Source organism: Pollicipes pollicipes, unplaced genomic scaffold, assembly GCF_011947565.3.
Source record: "Pollicipes pollicipes isolate AB1234 unplaced genomic scaffold, Ppol_2.1 Scaffold_7231;HRSCAF=8579_pilon_pilon_pilon, whole genome shotgun sequence".
Taxonomy (NCBI): Eukaryota; Metazoa; Arthropoda; class Thecostraca; order Pollicipedomorpha; family Pollicipedidae; genus Pollicipes; species Pollicipes pollicipes.
Window position 1 is genome coordinate 6,629,382 of NW_023597034.1, and position 20,833 is coordinate 6,650,214.

The following is a 20,833-nucleotide window of genomic DNA, read 5'->3' on the forward strand; positions in this document are numbered from 1 at the left end:
TGTTTGTTTGTGGTACGGCAAGTTCATGTCGGCGCGTTCTTCAAAACACTGACGAGCGATGGCATCAGTAAAAGAAGGGAAGAGATTCGTTATTCAGCAGTACTTGTCCAATGTATATGAAAAGACTCTGAATGTCCTGCAGCACGACAAATGGATCAAGAATGTACAACAACACCAGAATGAGTAGCGACAGGCCAATTCCCGTGTATGTCATGATTGCTCGCCTATGTGCTTGATCCTCTGCCACTTGCAACTGCCGTAGTCGGTTCTGTTCGGCGGCCGCTTGCATGTTACGCCGTAGATTCTGTAGCACTTGGCGTGGGTCGTTGTCAGACAGTTCCATGTTCGGTGCCGTGAAGATCGTCTTGGGCATATGACGTCTGCCGTCGTTAGCTTCATCGCGTACGAGAACGTGGACTATCGGAGGTCTGGCGTTCAGGTTTTGCAGATCGTCAAGGTCGGCTTCTTCAGCTTCGGCGTTTGGCCCTTGCCATAACATAAATCGGTGCATGGGAAAATTCGATGAGCGAACAAATTAGCATGTTTGTCTAAAACATGCTCGCGCGTGCGCGGGTGCTGCTCGTAATTTTCACAATCCTAGAAAAGTGCGATGACTGGACTGTATACGTAATTTAGTGTAACTATACCTTAAATTTGGAACCAAACGAAACTATTTACCTACTCGTTCATTTTTGGTTTGATGCCTCACAAGCTCTACAACGCAACCCACACCATGTTTTTTTTTTTATCCACGTGACACGCTGCCGTTAGATCTACCGCTATGTCATTGCTGCCCAGCAGCATCGCGCACAGGACTCGTCATTGCGGACCTCCAGGGATGGTCACCATATGACAGCTTCTTCTTGGCGAACCTTCCAGGTGCATTGCGGAAGCTGGAAAGACAGCACCGACCATGCCCAGTGTATGCCAATGTGTTGGGTATTCTAGTTGCCTCGGTATGGCGAATGCCGACCACCTCGACCCTTCCAGTCGACTGTCGCTGTTTTGGAAAATAGCACGCCAACGGTATGTGTCGCACCGCACCTATTCAGATAAGATACCGCACCGCACCTATTGCTGCTCACTGAATGAGCAGGTGCGAGGCGGGGCAGTAGAGTAAAACTGCCTACAGCAGCGGCACTGATTCAACACCTGTGCTGGTTCCCTCAACGCGCCCCGCAGTCATTCTGATCGTGTCACCCCGCAGAAGAGATGACAACGCACCGTTCTCTACGCGCTTCACATGATTTATTAATGCCATTAAAAATACATGGCGATGGAGAGGAGCCAGCACTGGGCCGCCATATTGCCACGGATGCATTTATGACATGATTGATGAAAGAAGGCAAAACATGCCCATACACGAACATATCATCCACGTGATAATACTTAGTCTGCATGAACCAGAAAAGAACATAAAAACTGGATCTTGCCGTTGCGCTCTTGTCCAGTCATAGGCAAAACCAATAGAAAATGTTGGTGAACCGTTCGCCTAGTCGCAAATATTGTGCAAGATGAGGTTACATCCTTTTGAGATCGCAACGCAGCAAATGTCTGAGAAAGGGTACAAAATTTAATGCAAAACATACCCTACAGACATAACTACCATCTAATATCACACAGTAGTTTGAACTGTACGATCCATCACAGCTTACATATGGCAACAACCATGAGAGGACGCCGCGCCAGTGAGTGAAAGGGGGGTGGGCGGCTCGGGCGTCCTGCACACGCAACTAGCTACAAGAGGATGCTGCGCACGGCTTCGTCCAGCGCCTCGCTGTCCTCGGCCGAGTCGTCGGCGTTGAAGAATGACGCGTTGATGTTGAAGCGGCTGGGCGCCGGCGGCGAAGTTGGCGAGGCAAGCGGGACACCGCCGCCACCGCCGCTGCCGCCGTCCGGCTCCTGGCGCGGCAGGTTCAGGATGCTCTTGATGGCGCTCTGCACCTGCTCGTTGAGGTCGTCCTCGAGCCGCAGCCGCGGCGCGTCCGACGCCGCGTGCCCGTTCACCACCGGCTCATCGAACAGGTGATCCCAGTCCGAGAACGCGGCGGGCCCGGCGGCGGCGGCGGCTGTGGTGGTGGTGACCGCGGTGACGGCGGGCGGCGGCGGCGGCATCGGCGGCGGAGGCGGCGGAGGAGGTGGCGGTGGCGGCGCCGGTGGTGCCGGTAACCGCACGTCGCGCAGCGTCGGATCGGGCCGGAGCAGCGCTGGCGCCGGCGCCGGCGCCGGCGCCAGCTCCGGCTCCGAGGCCGGCCGATCGCCCGCCGCTGTCGTCGCCGCCGGGCTGGCCGTGTCCGGCCCCCGCGCCGTTCGGTCGGCCGCGCCTGTAACACCGAGGTTACCGCGTCAGGGCCGCCGACCCGCTGTCCGGCCCACGCAACCAACCACCGATCACTGCGAAACAGAACGATCTCGAGTCACGCGCGCGGACAACAGTAGCCATCACAAGGCCGCGTGCGCTGTGAACTACGCTATTGAAATACCAGGCCATTACTAAACCAGTTTGGTGATCCTGGTCGGGGATTTAGGGCGTGTCGACGACCGGGGTCGCTCGTTGCATGGCCTGTGTTCCCTTCAAACCCGTGTTGACCGCCGCCGCCGCGCTGAGGCCACACTGGACATATCCCAACGTGGCTGCCACGTCGTGCTCATTGCCACCGCCGCGACACGAATCAATGGGCCGGTGCCCTGACGCCACTGCCAGCTGAGCACCCCGGCCGCCGGGTGCGGCGGCGCCGGCCGGGCTACGGCGCACGCGCCGCGCGCGCCGCTACTGACCCTGGCTGGCGGCGCGCCGCTCCGTGTCCAGCTGCTCCCGGTCGTGTTGGTTCAGGTAGCGCAGCAGCTGGACGCTCTCCGAGGAAGGGTGCAGCCGCTGCGAAGGCGATGTCCGGTCAGGTCAGGTTAGGGGCAGCCAAACCGCCAGCCGTCGTAAAACGGAAGTGAAGGCGTGGCATGCGGCTCACGTACATCCGTGCACACGCACTTGTCATCCACTCAACCGGTAAGAGGACGCCTTTTCAACATATACACGGCCCTCACGTGAACATGGGACGACTCCACAAAGACGTCACCTTCCAAAGCATTCACATGAAACGGCAACATTTCGACGACCGCCACCGGCCGCACGGCAACACAACTCAAAGTACATACTTGGTGCGTTACGCAATGTCCACCGCGCCGCCGCCACCTGGGGGCAGCCGTTACTCGAGCTGGGGCCGGCCGCGCGGCGCCGCGCCTCACCATGCTGTCCTTGAGCAGCAGCCGCCGGTACTTGTTGTACATGTTGTTGCGCTTGTTCTGGATGTACTCGGCGCGCGCACGGAACAGGTCGTCGTCGAAGCGCGACTCGTCGTCGCCGGTCGGCGCCTCCTGCAGCACGTGGTACTTCGAGAGCCGCTTGACGACGTCGGCGGCGCTCCGGAACGGCGTCACCGTGTCCGGCTGGAGCGCGTCGTGCTGGTCGCACGCCAGCTGCTTCAGGAACCTGTGCACGCGCCGACACAGGGCAGGCTGTGGTCAGTCGGCTGCTCCAGCTGGCGCGTGGACAACTAGTGCGTTGCCGCGACTGTCAGCTGTCTTGAAGGTCACAAGACGAGCGCAAGTCAATCAAATGCGCTTTCGAAGGGCAATTCATGCACAATAACTCGTAAAACGACAGGCCTGCTGCGAGGGACCGCGGTGAGGACACGGCAACGCTCACCTTTCCGCCTTCTCTGAACTCGGCTCCTGGGGCCGCTTCAGTCCCCGAGTGGACGCCTGAGTTAGCTGCTGTTGCTGCTGTTGCTGCTGTTTTGGCTGTGCCTGCGGCTGCTGCTGCTGGGCCGACGGCGGGTGCTGCTGCTGCTGCTGCGGCTGCAGCTGCAGCTGTGGCTGCGGCTGCGGCTGCGGCTGCGGCTGCGGCTGCGGCTGCGGCTGCTGCTGCTGCTGCTGCTGCTGCTGCTGCTGCTGCTGCTGCTGCTGTCCGGCCTGCGGTGTGGCGAGCGTGGAGGATGCGGAGAGCACCACCGCCGCCGCGCCCGTCGACGAGGGGATGGACCACCGTACCTGGACACGGAACACAGCCATCAAGGCGCGGCGAACACCGGCTCCCGTGCGCATGCCACGGTACGGGGCCGAGGCGACGGGCCAGCGCCAGATCAAGGCCGCTGTTCGCGGCTGGATGATTCGTGGATCATTCGTGGACGAGCGCACCAAATTATTAGATTACACTGCTGCCGCCGGGGCTGACCGCTAATCCAGTGTCCGTGCAGTTCGCGGATGTTCGCGCAACAGGAAGCATTTCTAAACAACCGCAAGCCCTAGCCCGCCCTGCCCATCCCACCCATGCACGTCCGGCAGCAGCCAATCGCCGACCGACAACAAAGCCGCAACCTCCACCGCCGGCAACGCAACCTCAGACCTGCCCGGCACCATCAGTGGGTGTCGGATTGGCGTGAAGACGCCGCGTGATCACAGCTGTGCGCGCACGAGAAGCAAACCCCGATTCCGCCCACCGAGTCAGCGCCAACACCAGCGCGGTGGCTGACGGCGGCGGGCGCCCCCGCAAGCCGGGGATCGGGGCGGCGGCGCTGGCTGCTCACCGGCAGGGCGACCTGCTGGCCGGTGGCCAGGATCTTCTGGCGAGCCGTCTCCAGCCGCTTCAATTCGTCGGCGTCCCGCTGCGAGCGCTCCGCCCGCATCAGCAACTGCATGCGCAACTGGACCCGGTTCAGCTCCTGCCGAGCAGCGGCGGTCGGCGCGTCAGGCGGCCGCATCGTGCCGGAGCGAGTCACGCTGGCGCCGAGCTACGCCGCCTCAGTCAGCTGTGATGGCGTAGCGCTACGCCATCACAGTTAGCTGTGATGATGTAGCGCGGCGCCACCACAGTCAGCTATGATCGCACAGCTAGGTCGCCAAGGACGTGTCTCGCGCCGACTACCGGCCCATGCAACTCGAAACACATCAACCGTGGGAAGGCTTGACTGCTGTCACAGCGTCCGACAGATAATGATCCGTCCAATCACCCAGCACGCTTCAGCCAGCGGACAGCTACCAGCACCCGTCGCGCCCCGATAGTACCACACCACTGCGTCCACACAGCCGTGTGTCATTGGGGCTTTACAACGCACTCAGCTGCTAAGGCTATATGGCGTCACCTGCCTCCCACCCTGGCAGGAAGGGCGGGCGCCGCGGGAAATCGAACCCCGTACCTCTGGTCTCCCAGACGCGCAGTGGTTAACGCAAACGCGTTAACCACTACACTACCGACACCCTGTCCACACAGCCCAGCCGCACGCAAACACCAGGGGGCCAACACGTTTTCTGCAACCGTCATCACCAGCCTAGTTTGGCGCGGCGAGCGACACTGACCAACCGCAGTCGGACGCTCGCTCACCTGCTGGTTCTCCGTGGACAGCTGGATCGTTTGCACCTTGTGGCCGGCAGGCACGGTGAAGGCCGCGGCGGCGGAGGAGGAGGTGGCCGGCGGCCGTGCGCCGGTAGTCGTGCCCGCGCCGCCCGCCGGCGCCGGCGCGATTGCGCGCAAGCCGGAAGGCACGAGGGGCCGCGCCACCGCGGCGGGGTCGGCCGCCGGCTCCGCGGCAGCCGTGAAAGACGTCGGGGGTAGGGAGGATGAGGGTCGCACCGGCACCGGCGCCGGCGCCGGCTCCAGCTGCGTGGTGCTCGTCACACTGTTGTCGGCGACCCGTGGCGCCGGCGGGCCAGGTCCGATACGCGCCACCTCGCCGGCCGCCGTCCGGGGCGGCGGCGCCGGCGCCGCCGGTGCTGCCACCGGCACGCGCGCACTGCTCACTTTGGTCAGCGTGTCCTTCTTCTTTTTCTTGTTGTTGTTCCGCGCGCACAGCTGATTTTTGATGAGGTTCTCAAGGAAAGCGTTCTGAAAGGAGGCGCCGGCGACGGGCGCAGCGGTGGCCACCGACACCGCCGGCCGCAGCACCAGGCCGCCGGCCGCCGCCGGCTGCAGGCCCGCGTTCAGCGCCTGCACCGATTGCGGCACGCTGAAGCTGATGCCGCCCGCCAGCAGGCCGCCGGCTGGCGCCGCCAACGTCGGCGGCGCACTGACGGCCTGCGGCAGCGTCGGCCGCGCCAGCCGGCTGGGCTGGCTCAGCAGGCTGCCCAGCACGCTGCTGGTCTGCGGCTGCGGCGCGCCGGCTGAGCTGACCAGCAGGGGCGCCGGCGGCGGCGCGGCGCGCGGCAGCGCCTGCAGCAGGCCGGCCTGCGAGAGCACTACCGACGCGCCGTTGACGGGCTGGCCGGTGGCAGAGAGCAGCGGCCGACCGGGGCCCGCCGCGTACGAGAGCACCGGCTGGGCGGCCGACGCCGAGATCAGCGAGACGGGCGCCAGCTGCGGCGACGAGACGAACGTCGCGCCGTTCACGAACACCTGCCGCGCCGGCAGTGCACGCAGCGTCACCACGGGGACGACGGCCGGTCACGGCGAGCCGGTCGCGCCGGCGCCGCACGCCAGCGCCGTCAACACCGAACCGAGCCGGGATACAGCGACTTTGGCAACAGGGAGCGGTACACAGGTCCGATTCTGCTGCCGTTAAAGGAAATACACGCCATCGGATCCTCGGCGATGCACCTCACGCCCACAATTCAGAATGTCGGACAAAAGCTGAATGGAACATACGACATGTATATGCAATGGTTAAGCAAGCACTAAATGGGATGCACATAGAGACTGATGCAAAACTACAAAACATAACAACGAACGAGATGCGCGTAATCGCAAAGGCGACGAAACCCCAAACAGCGAGCGGGCTTTTAAGCGCGGTGTCATATGGCACCTCCCTCAGTACCACTGGTCCCAGGAGGCCTTCCAGCGGCCGGGGCGGGGGAGCAGGAGGAGCTGACCTGGCCTGTCGTGGAGCTGACGCCATGCCCGTCGACGTTTGTACTGTGATTTAGAGCCGGCGCAGCGGCCAGGCGGGCCGACGCGTCCAGCGCCGGGTCACTAGAGTCCGCCCCCTTCAACACACAGACACACGGCCGTCCACAACCGAACTGCCATGGCAGCAACTCAGGGCAAAGCGGGAGTTAGGCGCACATCCGGGCAGCGTCAGCCAATCGGACGGACGACACGACACAGAGAGCGAACAGGCTGACTCCGCTCATGGCGAGGCGGGCAGGCGCGCGTCGCTCGACCGCGTCCGGCCACTCACCGGCAACGACTGCAGGAAGGAGAGGCCGTCGGGCGCCGCCTCGGCCTTCACCGGCGCCGGCTCGTCGGCCGGCTCCGTGTGCAGGCCCGGCTCGTCGTCCATGTCGCCGAAGATGCCGCTCTTCTTCATGATGTCCTCAAGGTCGACGAACGCCTTCTTCTGTGGCTGGCCGGCTGGCGGCTCGTCGCGGCGTTTCTTCTTGCCCGCCTTCCTGGCGGCGGCGGCCGCAGCCGCGGCGGCGGCGGCGGCGGCAGCAGCGGCGGCGGCGCCTGCCGCTGCCGCCCCTGGCTGCTGGCTATGCTTCTGCAGCTCGTGCTGAGCAGTCAGCAGTTGTTGCGGTAGCATCTGCTGGCCGTGCGTCAGCACAGTGGGCTGCTGCGGCGCCAGCGCGAACAGCGCCGGCCCGCTCGGCGTCTGGATCTGCTGGATCTGGGGCTGCGCCAGCAGCCGTATGGTGGGCTGCAGCAGTGGGCTGGCCTGCTGCAGCAGCTGGTTGGGGTGCTGCAGAAGCACAGTCTGGCCGCCGCCGGCCGTCGGCAGCAGCACGGCCGCCTGTTGCGCGTGCTTGGCGCCGGTGGCCGCCGACGCGGCCGGGAACAGCAGGTTGGGATGTTCGCGCACGATGTACTGGATCTGCGTGCCGCCGCCCGGCTGCTGGATCATGACCGGCGTGAGCACCATGGCGCCGCCGGCGCCGCTGCCCAGCTGACCCGACGACAGCAGCATCGGCGGCTGGGCGGCCAGCGTCTGCTTGGCCAGTGGCAGGCTGGGCGCCAGCGTCTTGGGAAGCAGCTGCGGCTGTTTGGCGGCCTTGACGGCGCGGCCAGCGGCGGGTGCCGCCGGGCCGCCGCCGGCGGTGCCGCCTCCGCCGCCGCCCTGCACCAGCTGCATCACGGCGCCGTTCTGGGCCGCGCCCATCACCTGCAGACCGTTGGCCGGCATGATCGTGCCGCCTGCGATCAGATTCGAACCTGCCAAAGTGACGGGGAATGTAAGGACCTTACCGGATACAACACTGCGGGAGCGATGTTCGCAGGCAGCATTCACGAAACCATACGATGGGTGCTAACTGATGAGCTACGTCAACGCTTCATTTTCCAATAACACAAGCATAAAAGCATAACAAAACCATCCCGTTAAGAACACGTTACGCACACATTAACACAGCTCTTTACGTTAAGAAGAGCGACACACCGCACGAACATGCGGCACGAAGAGCCGGCGGCGTGCAGGCCACTCACCGACGACGGACTGCATGCTGCCGGCCTGCGAGAGAATGACGCCGTGCGGCAGGCCGGGCACGACCGTCTGTGGCAGGCCGGGCACCACGCGTGCCTGGCCCAGCGGGACAGGCGACGAGCTGCTCCGAGGCGCCGGCGACTGGCCTGGCGAGCGCGCTGCCGAGAACGGGCTGGCCGCCGGCACCGGCGACGGCTGCGGACCGAGCGGGCCGCGCGCCGCCGCCTGGAACGGCGAGGCGGCCGCGTGCACCGGCGACGGCACCATCAGCGGCCCCGTCGCCGACAGCGCTCCGTTAGCGGCCGCCTTCACGCCGCCGCCACCGCCGCCGCCGCCCCCGCCACTGCCACCGCCACCGCCCCCGCCACCGCCACCGCCACCGCCACCGCTCCCGCCGCCGCCGCCGTGCGCCGGCTTCGAGAGAAGGCTATGCTGCTGCTGCTGCTGTTGCTGATGCTGTTGCTGCTGCTGTTGTTGTTGTTGTTGTTGTTGTTGCTGTTGTTGTTGTTGTTGCTGTTGCTGTTGCTGTTGCTGTTGCTGCTGTTGCTGTTGCTGCTGCTGTGGCGGCAGGCCGTTCTGCGAGACGCGCGCGATGCGAGCCGGTGGCGGCGCGGCGGACAGCGGCGCGGGCGGCGGCGGCGCGGCCGGGCACGGCGCGCCGGCCGGCCGCGCCGTCCGACTCACGGCGGCGTGCGAGAGCGCCGGAGCGGCCAGGCCGGCCAGCGGCGTGCTGGCCGACGCGCCCACCGACAGGCCACCACCCGACAGTGGGTCGTCCACGTCCAGCAAAGTCGCGTTGGCCTGCAACCCAAGCCCACACAAGGGTTACAGACAGCTTGTTCATGCACACACAGGCAAGCTGAATAGCAGCTGATTTGACAGAGAGAAGCCACATAGGGAATAGCTTTTCTATACTTACCATTGTTGAATATGCTGAGGGGGAGGGAGGGAGCTGGTATGGAGGCTGAGTAGGGTGAAGACAACTTATGTTTTCCTCTTGTCTCTGTGAAATCCAGTTTTCCTATTTAAATTACCTACTTTGCTTTTCAAGTGCCGCAGGGCAAGGTAGCAGAGGATGGCAACTATGGTAAGACAGCAAAGTTGGGGGGGGGGGGGCGGACACTATATTTCAACAACCAAGCAATAGCAAGCCTTGACTATGTTGGTTATCAAACTGATCACACTGAGGTAATCCAAACTCATGGGCTATTTACAGTGTTCAGTAGTTAGGAAAACAATCCAAAAAATGTTCCCTTGGTTTTCCAGCCGGGGGACACAATGCATTTACACTTCGGCTAAAATTATCTTCAATCTTTTGGGTAGTGGTAATGGTCTCCCCTAAAATACCAACCTTCTTCTCAGCCAGGATACAAAATATGGCAGTGTTACAGGTGGGAGTAATATGCAAAATTTGATAGCCATTGGAGGACCATTGTATGACATTGCCCATTCCCTCTCAGAGGATGTGCATAGAAAAACTATGGAACCATCACTGCACACACAATTCCATTTCATAGTCTATGTTTCACACAATACAGAGCTTAAGGTCATAAAACCACCAGCACACCCAACCCTCCCACACTTAATTGCATGATGGAATGCTACTGGTTGTTCATGACTTGGTTGACAAAGTTGCCATCAGAAATCACCATGCTCATGCATTCTCCCTTTACAGGCATTTAATTGAATTGTAATCTCCATTCTCAATTTCAACCAGGCTTTCATGCACTTTGTACTCCTTACATTCTCATCACTTACACTGTCCAGGCAGCTCTGGAGAAAGCTCTCCAACTCACTTGGATCACTGAAATGAGAGACTTATCATTAACAATGATGCTGCAGTATTCACAATTATGGTCTATATTCACCATATTCATTATGTGACCAAAACACAGCCAGGCTGTATCAGGACCACACATTCACACTTCTTCCTAGATGTGGATGGTATGGTTTACATTAGTACAGCTCAGTCATATGGAACTGATGTTTGGTAATGAATCACAATCAGCTAAAAGATGACAAAATTCATAATCAATTAAGACAGGGCTCTGCTTCAGGTGAGAAAACCACTCCTGTTTGCATGCATCAAGAGCAGAGTAAATTTGATTTGGCTTTTTATGTTTGGACTCATCCATCAACACTTGCAACACAACCTTTATTAAGCATGCCGATGACATTCAATAATTGTTTATTGTTTGAGCATAAGCCAAACAATTCTTCTCATATGTTATGGCTGTGAGCAAAATATCTCAGACCCTAGTCACATCATATGCCTGAGGTCTCCAGAATATAATTGAGCATGTCACTGCTTAGTCAAACTATCAATGTATCATAAAAGTAACCATAAATAATAAATAATGACAGACTGTAATGTACAGATCACTTCAAGTCAGAGTTCCATCATTTCATTTCTAACAGTATGACCTGATCAGATGCCAATATAAGTGACAAACCTCTTGTCTTACAAAGTTATGGTATTTCCTAAGCATCAGAATGTCAAAAGCAGCTTGGATGATATAATGACAGCTGACAGTCAAAAAGTATCTATGGTGACCATGGCCTTCAAACACAAAGCAAGCATGTTTGTGGCTGGACAGACACTTTGTCAAGTATTTAACTAACTTTTTGATGAAGCATATACAAAGCAATGGAAACCATAAATATAATTATATTTACATGAATATTTTCCATTCTTGCTTCAGGTCTGCTTAAATCAATGTTCCTAATGTTGTAAATCCCCTATTCACATATACAATAATAAAGTATAGCATACAACTTGCATGCAATAGGATGATATAGTGCATGTATATTACCCAGCAATACAATTTGATGCATCAATGACCTTTAATGAGCTTAACATATTCAAATCACTATCCCAAACATTTATCCAGACACCATATATCACAGACTCATAGGGAGCCAGAAGACATTGGGTATCAAAATACACAGCCAGCAAAAATGGGCAACAAAGGTATGTGACATCATTCAGAACAATAACCTGCCTTATAGACCTCAACAATGGTGTCTGATGCATCATGTCCTGATTCAAAGGGCATAAGAGCACATCACAAAAGAAGCAGTACAATCGCCAATAATACAGGAGGAGGGCATGACATGTTTACTATCTTCTGTCCAAAGCCGTGAAGGACAATGCAACATTAAACAAAACAGCCAAACAACACGAAATCCTTGTCCCCAGCCAACAGTACGTCATAACATAGCCATGAAATATATGGATCTGAAATCATACAGAACAGTACCATAAAACACCTAAGCAATCTCCAAAACTGTTGAAGAAACAACTTACCATTCATCGTGATCCATTTGCGTCGCATTTAACCTTGGGGTCGTTGTAACACTTCATTCGTCGAATTCAATCCAGAAATCACCACCAAATATCACTAGGGCATGCCTGGATTGTTTGTCAACCACATGGCATGTCAACAAGATTCATTAGCTTGATTTCCCACAACTTTTGACAATTGGCGCTTCCTCACCCTTCAAGTGACAATCCACCATTCTGTCGGGAACATGTTTCAAGTGAAGGATTCTTAGTATCTACTTTTAGTGGCTTCTAAATCTGGAATGTTTTTCTTTTGCTGGGTCATATTTATGAAAATAATTTGAAAGTTGTAGAAAATGCTACAGCTTTATGCTACTCAAAATAAAGATTTGAGTTGCTGCTTCGTACAGGGCTGGTTTCTGTTGGCAAACTTGATGCTTAGATCCTATATATGGTATGAAGTTCCAGTAGTTTAGCTGAGTGGCATCAAGTGTCATGTCTGCCGTCGACGCAGCTGCCGTTACAGAATGGCGACGGCGTGGCCTGGTGTGTATCGCTCAACATTGCATTACCCCACCGCAGCCAGACTCAGGGCGGCAACTGACCGGCAGAGCCGAAATAATGTTTCATGCCACAGGCTATCGGCCTGTAGGCGGAGTATGAACGATAATGCAGAGAATGTGGAACACGGAAGACGGTTGCAGGCATCTGATTGGTTGGGCTGGGGTCCAACTTTCCTCGACAACCAATCACGACTTGGGGCCGTCAGCGATGCTGAGCTTGTTTCAAGGCCACGGGGTGGATGTGGTCTGCGGAGCGAGACCTGCCGCCGGGGGCCGGGAACCCACGTGGTGTGTGTGGGAGCGGGCCGAGCACCGAGGCGTCGGCGACGGCCAGCACGGGGGTTGGTGCGCGTGCGTTGTGATGCCCGAACCCAGAACAGCTCGACGGTGGGAATTAACTAGATTCGCTTTTGGCTTTTGGTGACTCAGAGAGGCGCAGATTTTGGCAGTAGAGCTCGGGAACGTATGTACAAAATGAGACTAGGCAGGACTGGTCCACAGGTTGGTCCGTCTACGCATGAGACGAGGCAGGACTAGTCCACAGGTTGGTCCGTCTCCGCATGAGACGAGGCAGGACTAGTCCACAGGTTGGTCCGTCTCCGCATGAGACGAGGCAGGACTAGTCCACAGGTTGGTCCGTCTCCGCATGAGACGAGGCAGGGCTAGCCCACAGGTTGGTCCGTCTCCGCATGAGACGAGGCAGGGCTAGCCTACAGGCTGGTCCGTCTCCGCCTGAGATGAGGCGGGGCTAGCCCACAGGCTGGTCCGTCTTCCCCTGAGACGAGGCAGAGCTAGCCCACAGGTTGGTCCGTCTCCGCATGAGACGAGGCAGGGCTAGCCTACAGGCTGGTCCGTCTCCGCCTGAGATGAGGCGGGGCTAGCCCACAGGCTGGTCCGTCTTCCCCTGAGACGAGGCAGAGCTAGCCCACAGGCTGGTCCGTCTTCCCCTGAGACGAGGCAGAGCTAGCCCACAGACTGGTCCGTCTCCGCCTGAGATGAGGCGGGACTAGCCCACAGGCTGGTCCGTCTTCCCCTGAGACGAGGCAGGGCTAGCCCACAGGTTGGTCCGTCTCCGCATGAGACGAGGCAGGACTAGTCCACAGGTTGGTCCGTCTCCGCATGAGACGAGGCAGGACTAGTCCACAGGTTGGTCCGTCTCCGCATGAGACGAGGCAGGACTAGTCCACAGGTTGGTCCGTCTCCGCATGAGACGAGGCAGGACTGGTCCACAGGCTGGTCTGTCTCCGCCTGGCACGAGGCTGAGCTCGTACCAAATGGTTTGCAGGGCCGTGTTTCGGAGCTCTCCTCAGCTGCACGTGCGTAAGCCGTGAGGTGCTGGGACGGACGTCCTTGTGGATGCAACTAGCACTGCCCGTGAGACGGTGCGAGCTGCTGTACGGAGCTAGTGCAGCTGCTGCTGTGAGTCGCGACTGAGTGACGCTCACACATGTTTGAATGGCGTGTGCTGAAGGATATGATAAACCACGAGGCGCCAGCCGATTCACAGTAAGAACAAATTGTAGCAATATGCCACACGCTAATACCACAATAATAGCAATGCGCCACATCTTCTCATTCACAGCGATCTGGCATATCTGGGGGAGGGGAGCGAAGCCCAAGGGGGTTGCCCTCGCCGGCAAAACAACGGGAGGGACAGCTGAATTCGAGCTTGCGAAGTTGTCGCAACAAGGATGGCTTGCATTTGATAGATTGTCCTCCACATAACACTCTTACCGTCTTGGTGGCGATGTAAGCCAGTACAGGTGCAAAGAGAAAAGCAACAAACACACGCATCGTGAGGGTTTAACAAACTAAAGCGCCTGCAGGAAGACCTTGCGTTAAGGGGGTAACTGTGGTAAGCAATAGAAGCGCGTTGTCAGATGTTTGGGGCTCCTCCACGTAGTCGTGGAATACTGCACGCCTCCGTCTAGCTAGTCGCCCCACGAGAGGGAAGAAAGCAGACAAAGTGATAGCACGCCTCACTGACCTAGCTTGTGATGAAGACCAGCTGCAGACTCTCCAGCAGACGATTCAGCACCGCGCTGCTTGTCCAGCACCGCATGCTCGAAACAGCGTTACGTACATGCCGAGACTAGAACCCAAAGTTTGGGCCCTGCCGGGGCTCGAACTCGGGGACAGTACGCATTGCACGCTGGCTTGGTGGCAAGTTGTGCTGATGACGCTACCACATCTTAGTTGAACAATTTGTATGTGCCTGGTGTGCATGGGCACAGCGACAAATGGCGCCGGTGGGGCTCGGATACCTGTTATCTCCGGGCAGATCCGGTCATTTCCGTGTTTTTACCATAAAAATGGCACCAAAACAGAAATGGGCCTCAGTTACATCCAAGTCATGGTTATGTCCATGCTAGCGCACACGCATTGTCTGTCTTACCACAGCCATAATCCGGTCAAATGCCAGTTTGACCTCAAAACCATTGTGCTATCTGGATTTGGTACTGTCAGAATTCTGGAAAATTTTGAAGCTTTAGTTCCCCATCCCGGACATCCTGCGTACGAACGTCACAAAGGGCATCTAGTGCGTGTGCTAGTGCTTGCGCCTCAGCCTCCAGTACTGGGCTACCGTCCAGTGCGACCAGCAGGGTCGCTGGGATCGCATAAAATAGCACATCTCTGGTATGCTGTAGAGCATCGGGTGAAAGATCGCCAGGGTTTGGATAGTATTGCACATCTCTGGTACGGTGTAGCACATCAGGCGGATCTCGCCGGGGATGGGATAGTATAGCACATCACTGTTATGCTGCGGCACATCGGGCGAAGAATCACGAGGATTGAACAGTATAAGGCATTTCTCGAATGCTGCAGCACATCACTACGCCGCAGCACATCGGGGAAGAATCACGGAGATTGGACAGTATAAGACATATCTCGAATGCTGCAGCACATCGCTACGCCGCAGCACATCGGGCGAAGAACCTAAACGCGTTTCTCGTTTATCAACGAGAGAGAAACCGGGTCCCATCAAGAAGACACCAGCCCTGTTTACGACCAGGGGAGTAAAGAAAGCTCGAGACCGATTACATGTTAACACGAAAAGACTGCTCGGTCAAAGTCAAAACAAATCATTCTTTTTTGCTTTCATTGAGTAAGTTGAAGTAATCTGGGGTCATCCTATGACCGTGCTATTGTATCGCCTTGTACTTATCTGTTTTCAACTGGACATATTCCACGGAGATGGCGAGGTCAGAAGGGTGCGCCAAATTCCAAGACAGTCTCGAGCTGAATTGTCTTCGGTTCCAGCGTATCGCCGAGGAAGTTATCACGACTTGGGATGTGGCTGAATGGAAACCCCGTGCTGGGGGCTGAGATGGGGACATTAGTCGGCGGTTGACCCAAAGCATTGCAAATGCTCGTTCAGTATACTTCTTCCTGGAGTATTTCATTGGGTGATGGTTTTGGCTTTGCTGGTTTTGATAATACCAAAAGTCAATTGATTCCGAGTTCCTCGCTGTTTGCAGCATGAATTTACTGGATATCAACGGCCGAGGCACTTTTGCCTTGAAGTTTACTGAAGTCAATGTAACATCGTTTCTAAAAACATAGTTGGGTCTTGCGGGCGCTCTAAATCACGCACAACTTCACGACCGCATGATGCTGGCTCATGTATAAGGTGCACCAAAATGCTCTGAAATAGCGCTTTCGCCGCAACTCGTGACTTTGCTCGCCCCAGATGTGAAGTTGCCCTTCCCAGATGTCGTTCAAGCATGTCCAGTCCTGACGATGGGGCGTAAACCTTCTAACGCTTCAGAGATATTGCATGACAATAGTTGCATGCTTTAACCTGCGTGGCTGTGGGCACTTATCCATCAGATGTTATACCCCTCAATGTTTTTGCCTGCGGACAGTGTTTGATGATAAATGCAAGACGCATGGTGAGCTGAGAGCGACTTCAGCGACTTGTTTGTTTAGTTCATTTGATCTATGTCGAAAGACAATTTTTTAGATAGAAAGTAGTGCCATAAGCAAAAAGAGTGTGTAATGAACAGTGCAGGAGAGAGAGAAGAGAGGGAGAGAGAGAGAAAGTGAGAAAATGAGAAATAGAAAGAGCAAAAATGTACGCATGGCATGCACGGGATCTAATTATATGATCATGCTAAATGTGTTTTGCATTTTTGCAAAACCTAGCGTATTCATGCCCGAAATATGCCCGTCTATAAATATCCAATCACGTTTATAGCCATTTATTGACCAGTTTATCGATTTCGCCCTTTTGACAACCGCTCAGCGTCAAAAATTGACATCGTGACATTGATTAAACCACCCTCTACAGGGGGTTCCAAACGGCTCTCGGAGCCTCTTCCGTTCAGTGCGTGCGTCCGTGTTCCAATGCGCTGGGAGGGGTCGGCAGGCGCAGATCACACACGTTACTCTTCAGGTTTTGTTCAGACTGAAAACCTCGTGTGAGACATGTTTCGGCGAGATGCCTTCAAAGAAGGAAACCTGAGGTGACCGACTTTCAGGCCTTGTTTGAAATAGCGAGTGTCCGCGGAGGCTAACTCGGGAAGTAATGGGACTCAGAAGGACGTGATTTAGATCTAGCCTGGATGGAGTTTCTGCTGGTGACACGCCTTCGCTACGCTTGCACAATAATGGCATGGAGGAGGGAAGGAGCATGCAATTTTTCTGTGTTCGTGGCGGCGCACGTTAAACGAGGAGCTCGGAGATCCGAAGAGCCACATGTTTGGGACTTTGTTACTGATGCACGTACAGTATTCTTGAGGTGGGGGGTCAAGGCAGACAGAGAAACGCACGCTGCTTCAGACCTTGCTCGGCGGGCTAGTCTCTCCGGTCTGTCATCGGTGAGGGGGAGGGGACGGGAAGGGTGCGGTGCTTCGTTCGGTGGAATGCTCCCCTTCGGTGTGCCGTCGCTGGGGTAGTGTGCGGGGCAGGGGAGAGCGCGACGCTTCAGACTTCGTTGGGCGGGGCAGGTCGCGGCGGCGGCCCGGGGTCGGCCGTCTCTGGCTCCACGTCGCTGGTGTACACCGGCGGAGGCTCGGCCGGCGTCTGTCTGCTGGCGGCCACCTCTGCGGACAAAGGCGGCCGGCCGTGTACATCGGAGGCCAAGGGATGAGAGCTCGTGGAAGCTGGAGAGCTGCGCAGATGATCGGTCAAGGAGAAGCTGTACGGCGTTGCTCACATGGCTATGCCGGGTTTCAATCCAAAACCATTGCCAGGGTGGTGGCCTGTCTGGCGCCACAGCTAGGCTGCAGTCAGCCGATGGCCTGGCGCTGGGTAGCCTAGCGGAGTCGGCGGAGGGACTCGACGTCCGGGCACCGGCTAACAACCACTCCGATATCACCGCCGTCCCCGGTCTCAGGCTGGTGATGGCTTACTACGGGTGTACAGCAGGCCGCATACAGACGTGACACAACGCAGACGTCGAGCCCGGCTGACCTGGCTGGACCGGCATGAAGTTGATGTCGGAGTACTTGGGCGGCAGCTGGCTCCTGTTGGCGGTAGGCTGGCCCGTCGGGTGGTCCTCACCGCCCACCAGTGTCATGTTGTCGAAGTGGTACGCCAGGTACTCCTCCTCCAGGTCCTCGCCTGCAGAGCGATACATGATGAGGCTTCCAGGTGTTGCAGAGGCATCGGGAGGGTTTTAATGGCTCCTGAAAACTTCGCCTCTGACCGGTAGAAAAACTATGAGGCATTAAAATTGGTAAAACAGTGGCGATTTTTGCTCACTGTCCCATAGCCTTTGCTTCAAAGCTACGTATAAATGTACCGGTGCTTTAGTGCTGTCCAGGTCCCTAGCCAGACCAAAATCCCAAGCGGTGCACTGGGGTTACAGGAAAAGGACGGACACAGGGTTTAAACGTGATCTACACCTTACAGGCTGGCCCAATTACATTTGCCTTATTTTTTGCAATTTTTTTGCAGACCTCAACACAAGACAGCACTACATTCTATGTTCCTGACACCCCCACGCTTAAGTGTAGCAGTGGTACGAGGCTGGGGGTGCACCCGGGGCTGCATGGGCACCCAGTGCACCGGTCTGGCTACGAACCCGTGCCTGCCTGTGAATGTATCCTGGCTTTTGGTTATATGGATACATTTTGCGTTAAGTTCTGCTCAAGGTGCCAGATGGCTGGAACAGAGCTGTTGCGTTTCCTTACTATCGTCGTTAATGACGCTGACAAGGTACGTGATGCATTTGTGAGCGACGCACGTGCAGCAAAGGGAGGCCAGCAGCACTCCCACCATCGTCAACCAGGCCGCCTTCATGCCGTTCCAGAACCTGCCAGCCGAGACCATATCGTCGGGTGGAGACTATGCTTGCTGCACGGGTGTGCGACAGCTTTTCCTCGAACCGAGCGGGAAATATGCCCCCAGTGAATCATAAGGTATCGCCGCGTCGCCGCCCGCCAGTAATCAATACTGCGCCCCGCGACTGGTCGAACTACTAGTTACAATTATTGCGTATAGGTGACGCGGCGGTAGCGGGCCGCACCAGCTTTCGTCATCGACCGGCGGCGACGGCGGTTGAGGATGGACGACGGAAGACCTCTGGCGGCAATCGCCCGCGCCCAGCAGCCGGCGGCTCTCCTGGTCGCGCATCTCGTCGACGGTGCAGCACACGGCGCATGCGGTCTCCTGACGGGAGGCGGGGGCGGCATGAGTGAGCACAGGGAAGCCGCCACTCGTGATTACGCGTCACGTCGTTAGCTAGCTGTTGAGAGCGCTTAACGCGGACGGTCTGCGTGAAATGCAAACGACGTCCTTGCGGTTTGCTGCGCAGCCCAAGTTTCGAGGCTCGGTATTTTTTACTGGTCCACGGTCTGTTTTTTTTTTTATTAACAAGAACAGAATCGATAGCGGGAGGGTTCATGGAAGCGGGACACGGCTAGGTTCAAATAATTCTTACAGCTCTCATTTTGAAGATCCCAAGCCTCACCAAAGGCAACCAGGCAAGCGCATCTATGCAAACAAAGATGCTCATCCGCACGTTGGGTTTCCATGTCAATTATTTATGCACAACGTCCATGCGTCTGATGAAAGAAAAAAATGGGAGGCACGAGCCGCTCTAAATATACAGGTAATCCGCTCATGATGAAGGCAGCTACCATCATAGCGAGCCCCCGCAATGCTAATCGTCCGGATAAGCCCACTATACTGTGCCGCTCGCCTGACCTGCTGGCAGCAGAAGGGTCGACTCTCGGGACACCACCAGGCCTCCACCATGTCGTCATACACGCGACAGCACCGGTACCGCTCGTCGCGTACCCCCGCACATTTCATCTCCGGCAGGTGAGCTGCGCGAGATTCGGGCGGGTGACGTGAGGCCTCGTATCGTACCCTGCAGCCGGCAACCTAGCGATGCCACGCTACGACCTATCATGCGTAACAATATATGGTAAGCGGAGTAATCCATCTAGGTGGAGTAGATCCCAACTAGGTGACATCTGACCTCGCTTGTGTGATGGTGCGCACTTCCACCTGCTCCTGAAAGCTCAAGCTTTCTGACGAGCAATGCAAATATTTGGTCGTGACGTGAAGGCAAGGACAACTTGCTTTAGTGAACAACTTATAACTGCTGCTCAATAGCGAAGAACTTTGAAGAGCTTAGAAGCACCGGAGATGCTGTGGCAAACACTGAAAAACCCTTCGCTACAATAATGAACTGGATTCCTCAACTAGTTAAGATGCACAAAGCACATTCTACATTGGAATGGCCGGATTCAAAGGATGCTCAGACGAACTGGATCACAGTAAGACTAGGATCTCGCGGCTAGTAACTGGAAACGTTTCATTTATGTTTCTTCATGCGTGCCGATGTATAGTTAGGCCCGTCTTTTGTACTAAACAAAGTGCAAGAGTGAGGATGTCTTTGACAACAACATCGACATTAAAACCTAAACAAACGCAGTCCATACATCGCACAGAAAACTCACTAATGTTTGGTTTAGGATGAAAGAAGTCCTCTATCCCACCAGTCTCGGGTTCGCTGACAGTGTCCACTTGAGTATTTCCACCGCCGTTAACTTCCATAAGTACAGGATTCACGATGGCTTGTTTCACGCCAATGGTGGGACCCCAAGGCTGTTTCAGTATTTCCTTGTCATCGCTGTCAACCGAGTTGAAATAAAATGCAGCACAAGTATGGCAGAAAACAGAAAGTCCCACGATAGAGAGGGGGAGTATGCTAGTGATTGGTGGAATCATCACTCGTGGTCAACGCAGACCTGCTGCTGAATAAGGCTAAGGCATTGATCGCTTTGTTCCCTGAAGATGGGCACAGTTAGATGAGCTATGGCATGCCGATAATTTTTCGGTGTATGAATTTACGAATCCCAAGGAATGTGTTCGAGTCCGTCACGAGAGCTATAATTAAAGCAAGCGAAGCCACCCTTCTAATGCGAAGTAGATAAGTTGCATTATGCATTTGGATATTGGCTTCGGAACGGTCCGGTTATCCAGTGATACCTCCAAGTGGAAAATGCTATTATGACTGGCTAAGGCATTGGGTCTGTATCACAAAGATGCAGTTTATTATTACTCCTGCATTTCTCATAAAAAAGAGGAAATTATGGTTCCAAAAAGCGTTTATTCATCAGCAATGT

The 20,833-nt window shown here is 56.3% G+C and overlaps 2 protein-coding genes and 1 long non-coding RNA gene across 3 annotated transcripts; all 3 read right to left on the reverse strand.

Moving 5' to 3' along the window:
* Window positions 1-1,737: 1,737 nt before the first annotated feature.
* On the reverse strand, window positions 1,738-8,108 carry LOC119109327 (uncharacterized). The gene is made up of 11 exons (XM_037232936.1): window positions 8,049-8,108; window positions 7,167-7,976; window positions 6,859-6,972; window positions 6,203-6,385; window positions 5,795-5,878; window positions 5,378-5,413; window positions 4,584-4,718; window positions 3,974-4,047; window positions 3,244-3,487; window positions 2,789-2,875; window positions 1,738-2,013 (listed from the first exon to the last, which is right to left on the reverse strand). Exons 1-11 carry the CDS (start codon window positions 8,106-8,108, stop codon window positions 1,738-1,740), a joined length of 2,103 nt encoding a protein of 700 aa, XP_037088831.1.
* A 1,016-nt stretch (window positions 8,109-9,124) lies between these two features.
* On the reverse strand, window positions 9,125-11,924 carry LOC119110573 (uncharacterized). The gene is made up of 3 exons (XR_005095513.1): window positions 11,713-11,924; window positions 10,164-10,209; window positions 9,125-9,206 (listed from the first exon to the last, which is right to left on the reverse strand). It is a non-coding gene; the product is annotated as an uncharacterized LOC119110573 (long non-coding RNA).
* Window positions 11,925-16,437: 4,513 nt separating this feature from the next.
* Window positions 16,438-20,612, reverse strand: LOC119110377 (uncharacterized). Its single transcript, XM_037234176.1, has 6 exons — window positions 20,165-20,612; window positions 19,404-19,525; window positions 18,724-18,866; window positions 18,389-18,510; window positions 17,667-17,816; window positions 16,438-17,296 (listed from the first exon to the last, which is right to left on the reverse strand). The coding sequence occupies exons 1-6, from the start codon at window positions 20,433-20,435 to the stop codon at window positions 17,178-17,180; spliced, it is 927 nt and encodes a 308-aa protein (XP_037090071.1). The 5' UTR covers window positions 20,436-20,612; the 3' UTR covers window positions 16,438-17,177.
* Between the last annotated feature and the right edge of the window lie 221 nt (window positions 20,613-20,833).

Bases quoted from the DNA above. Each gene is read 5' to 3' on its own strand.
- LOC119109327 (XM_037232936.1), bottom strand. From the start codon at position 8,108: ATGCCGGCCAACGGTCTGCAGGTGATGGGCGCGGCCCAGAACGGCGCC. The intron at 4,048-4,583 runs GTGAGCAGCCAG...TTCCGTGTCCAG, and splicing joins GCCAGCAGGTCGCCCTGCCG to GTACGGTGGTCCATCCCCTC. The intron at 2,876-3,243 runs GTGAGGCGCGGC...TCGCCTTCGCAG, and splicing joins TGCTGCTCAAGGACAGCATG to CGGCTGCACCCTTCCTCGGA.
- LOC119110377 (XM_037234176.1), bottom strand. From the start codon at position 20,435: ATGATTCCACCAATCACTAGCATACTCCCCCTCTCTATCGTGGGACTT. The intron at 19,526-20,164 runs GTGAGTTTTCTG...AATCTCGCGCAG, and splicing joins TCATCCTAAACCAAACATTA to CTCACCTGCCGGAGATGAAA. The intron at 18,867-19,403 runs GTCAGGCGAGCG...GCCTCCCGTCAG, and splicing joins GACCCTTCTGCTGCCAGCAG to GAGACCGCATGCGCCGTGTG.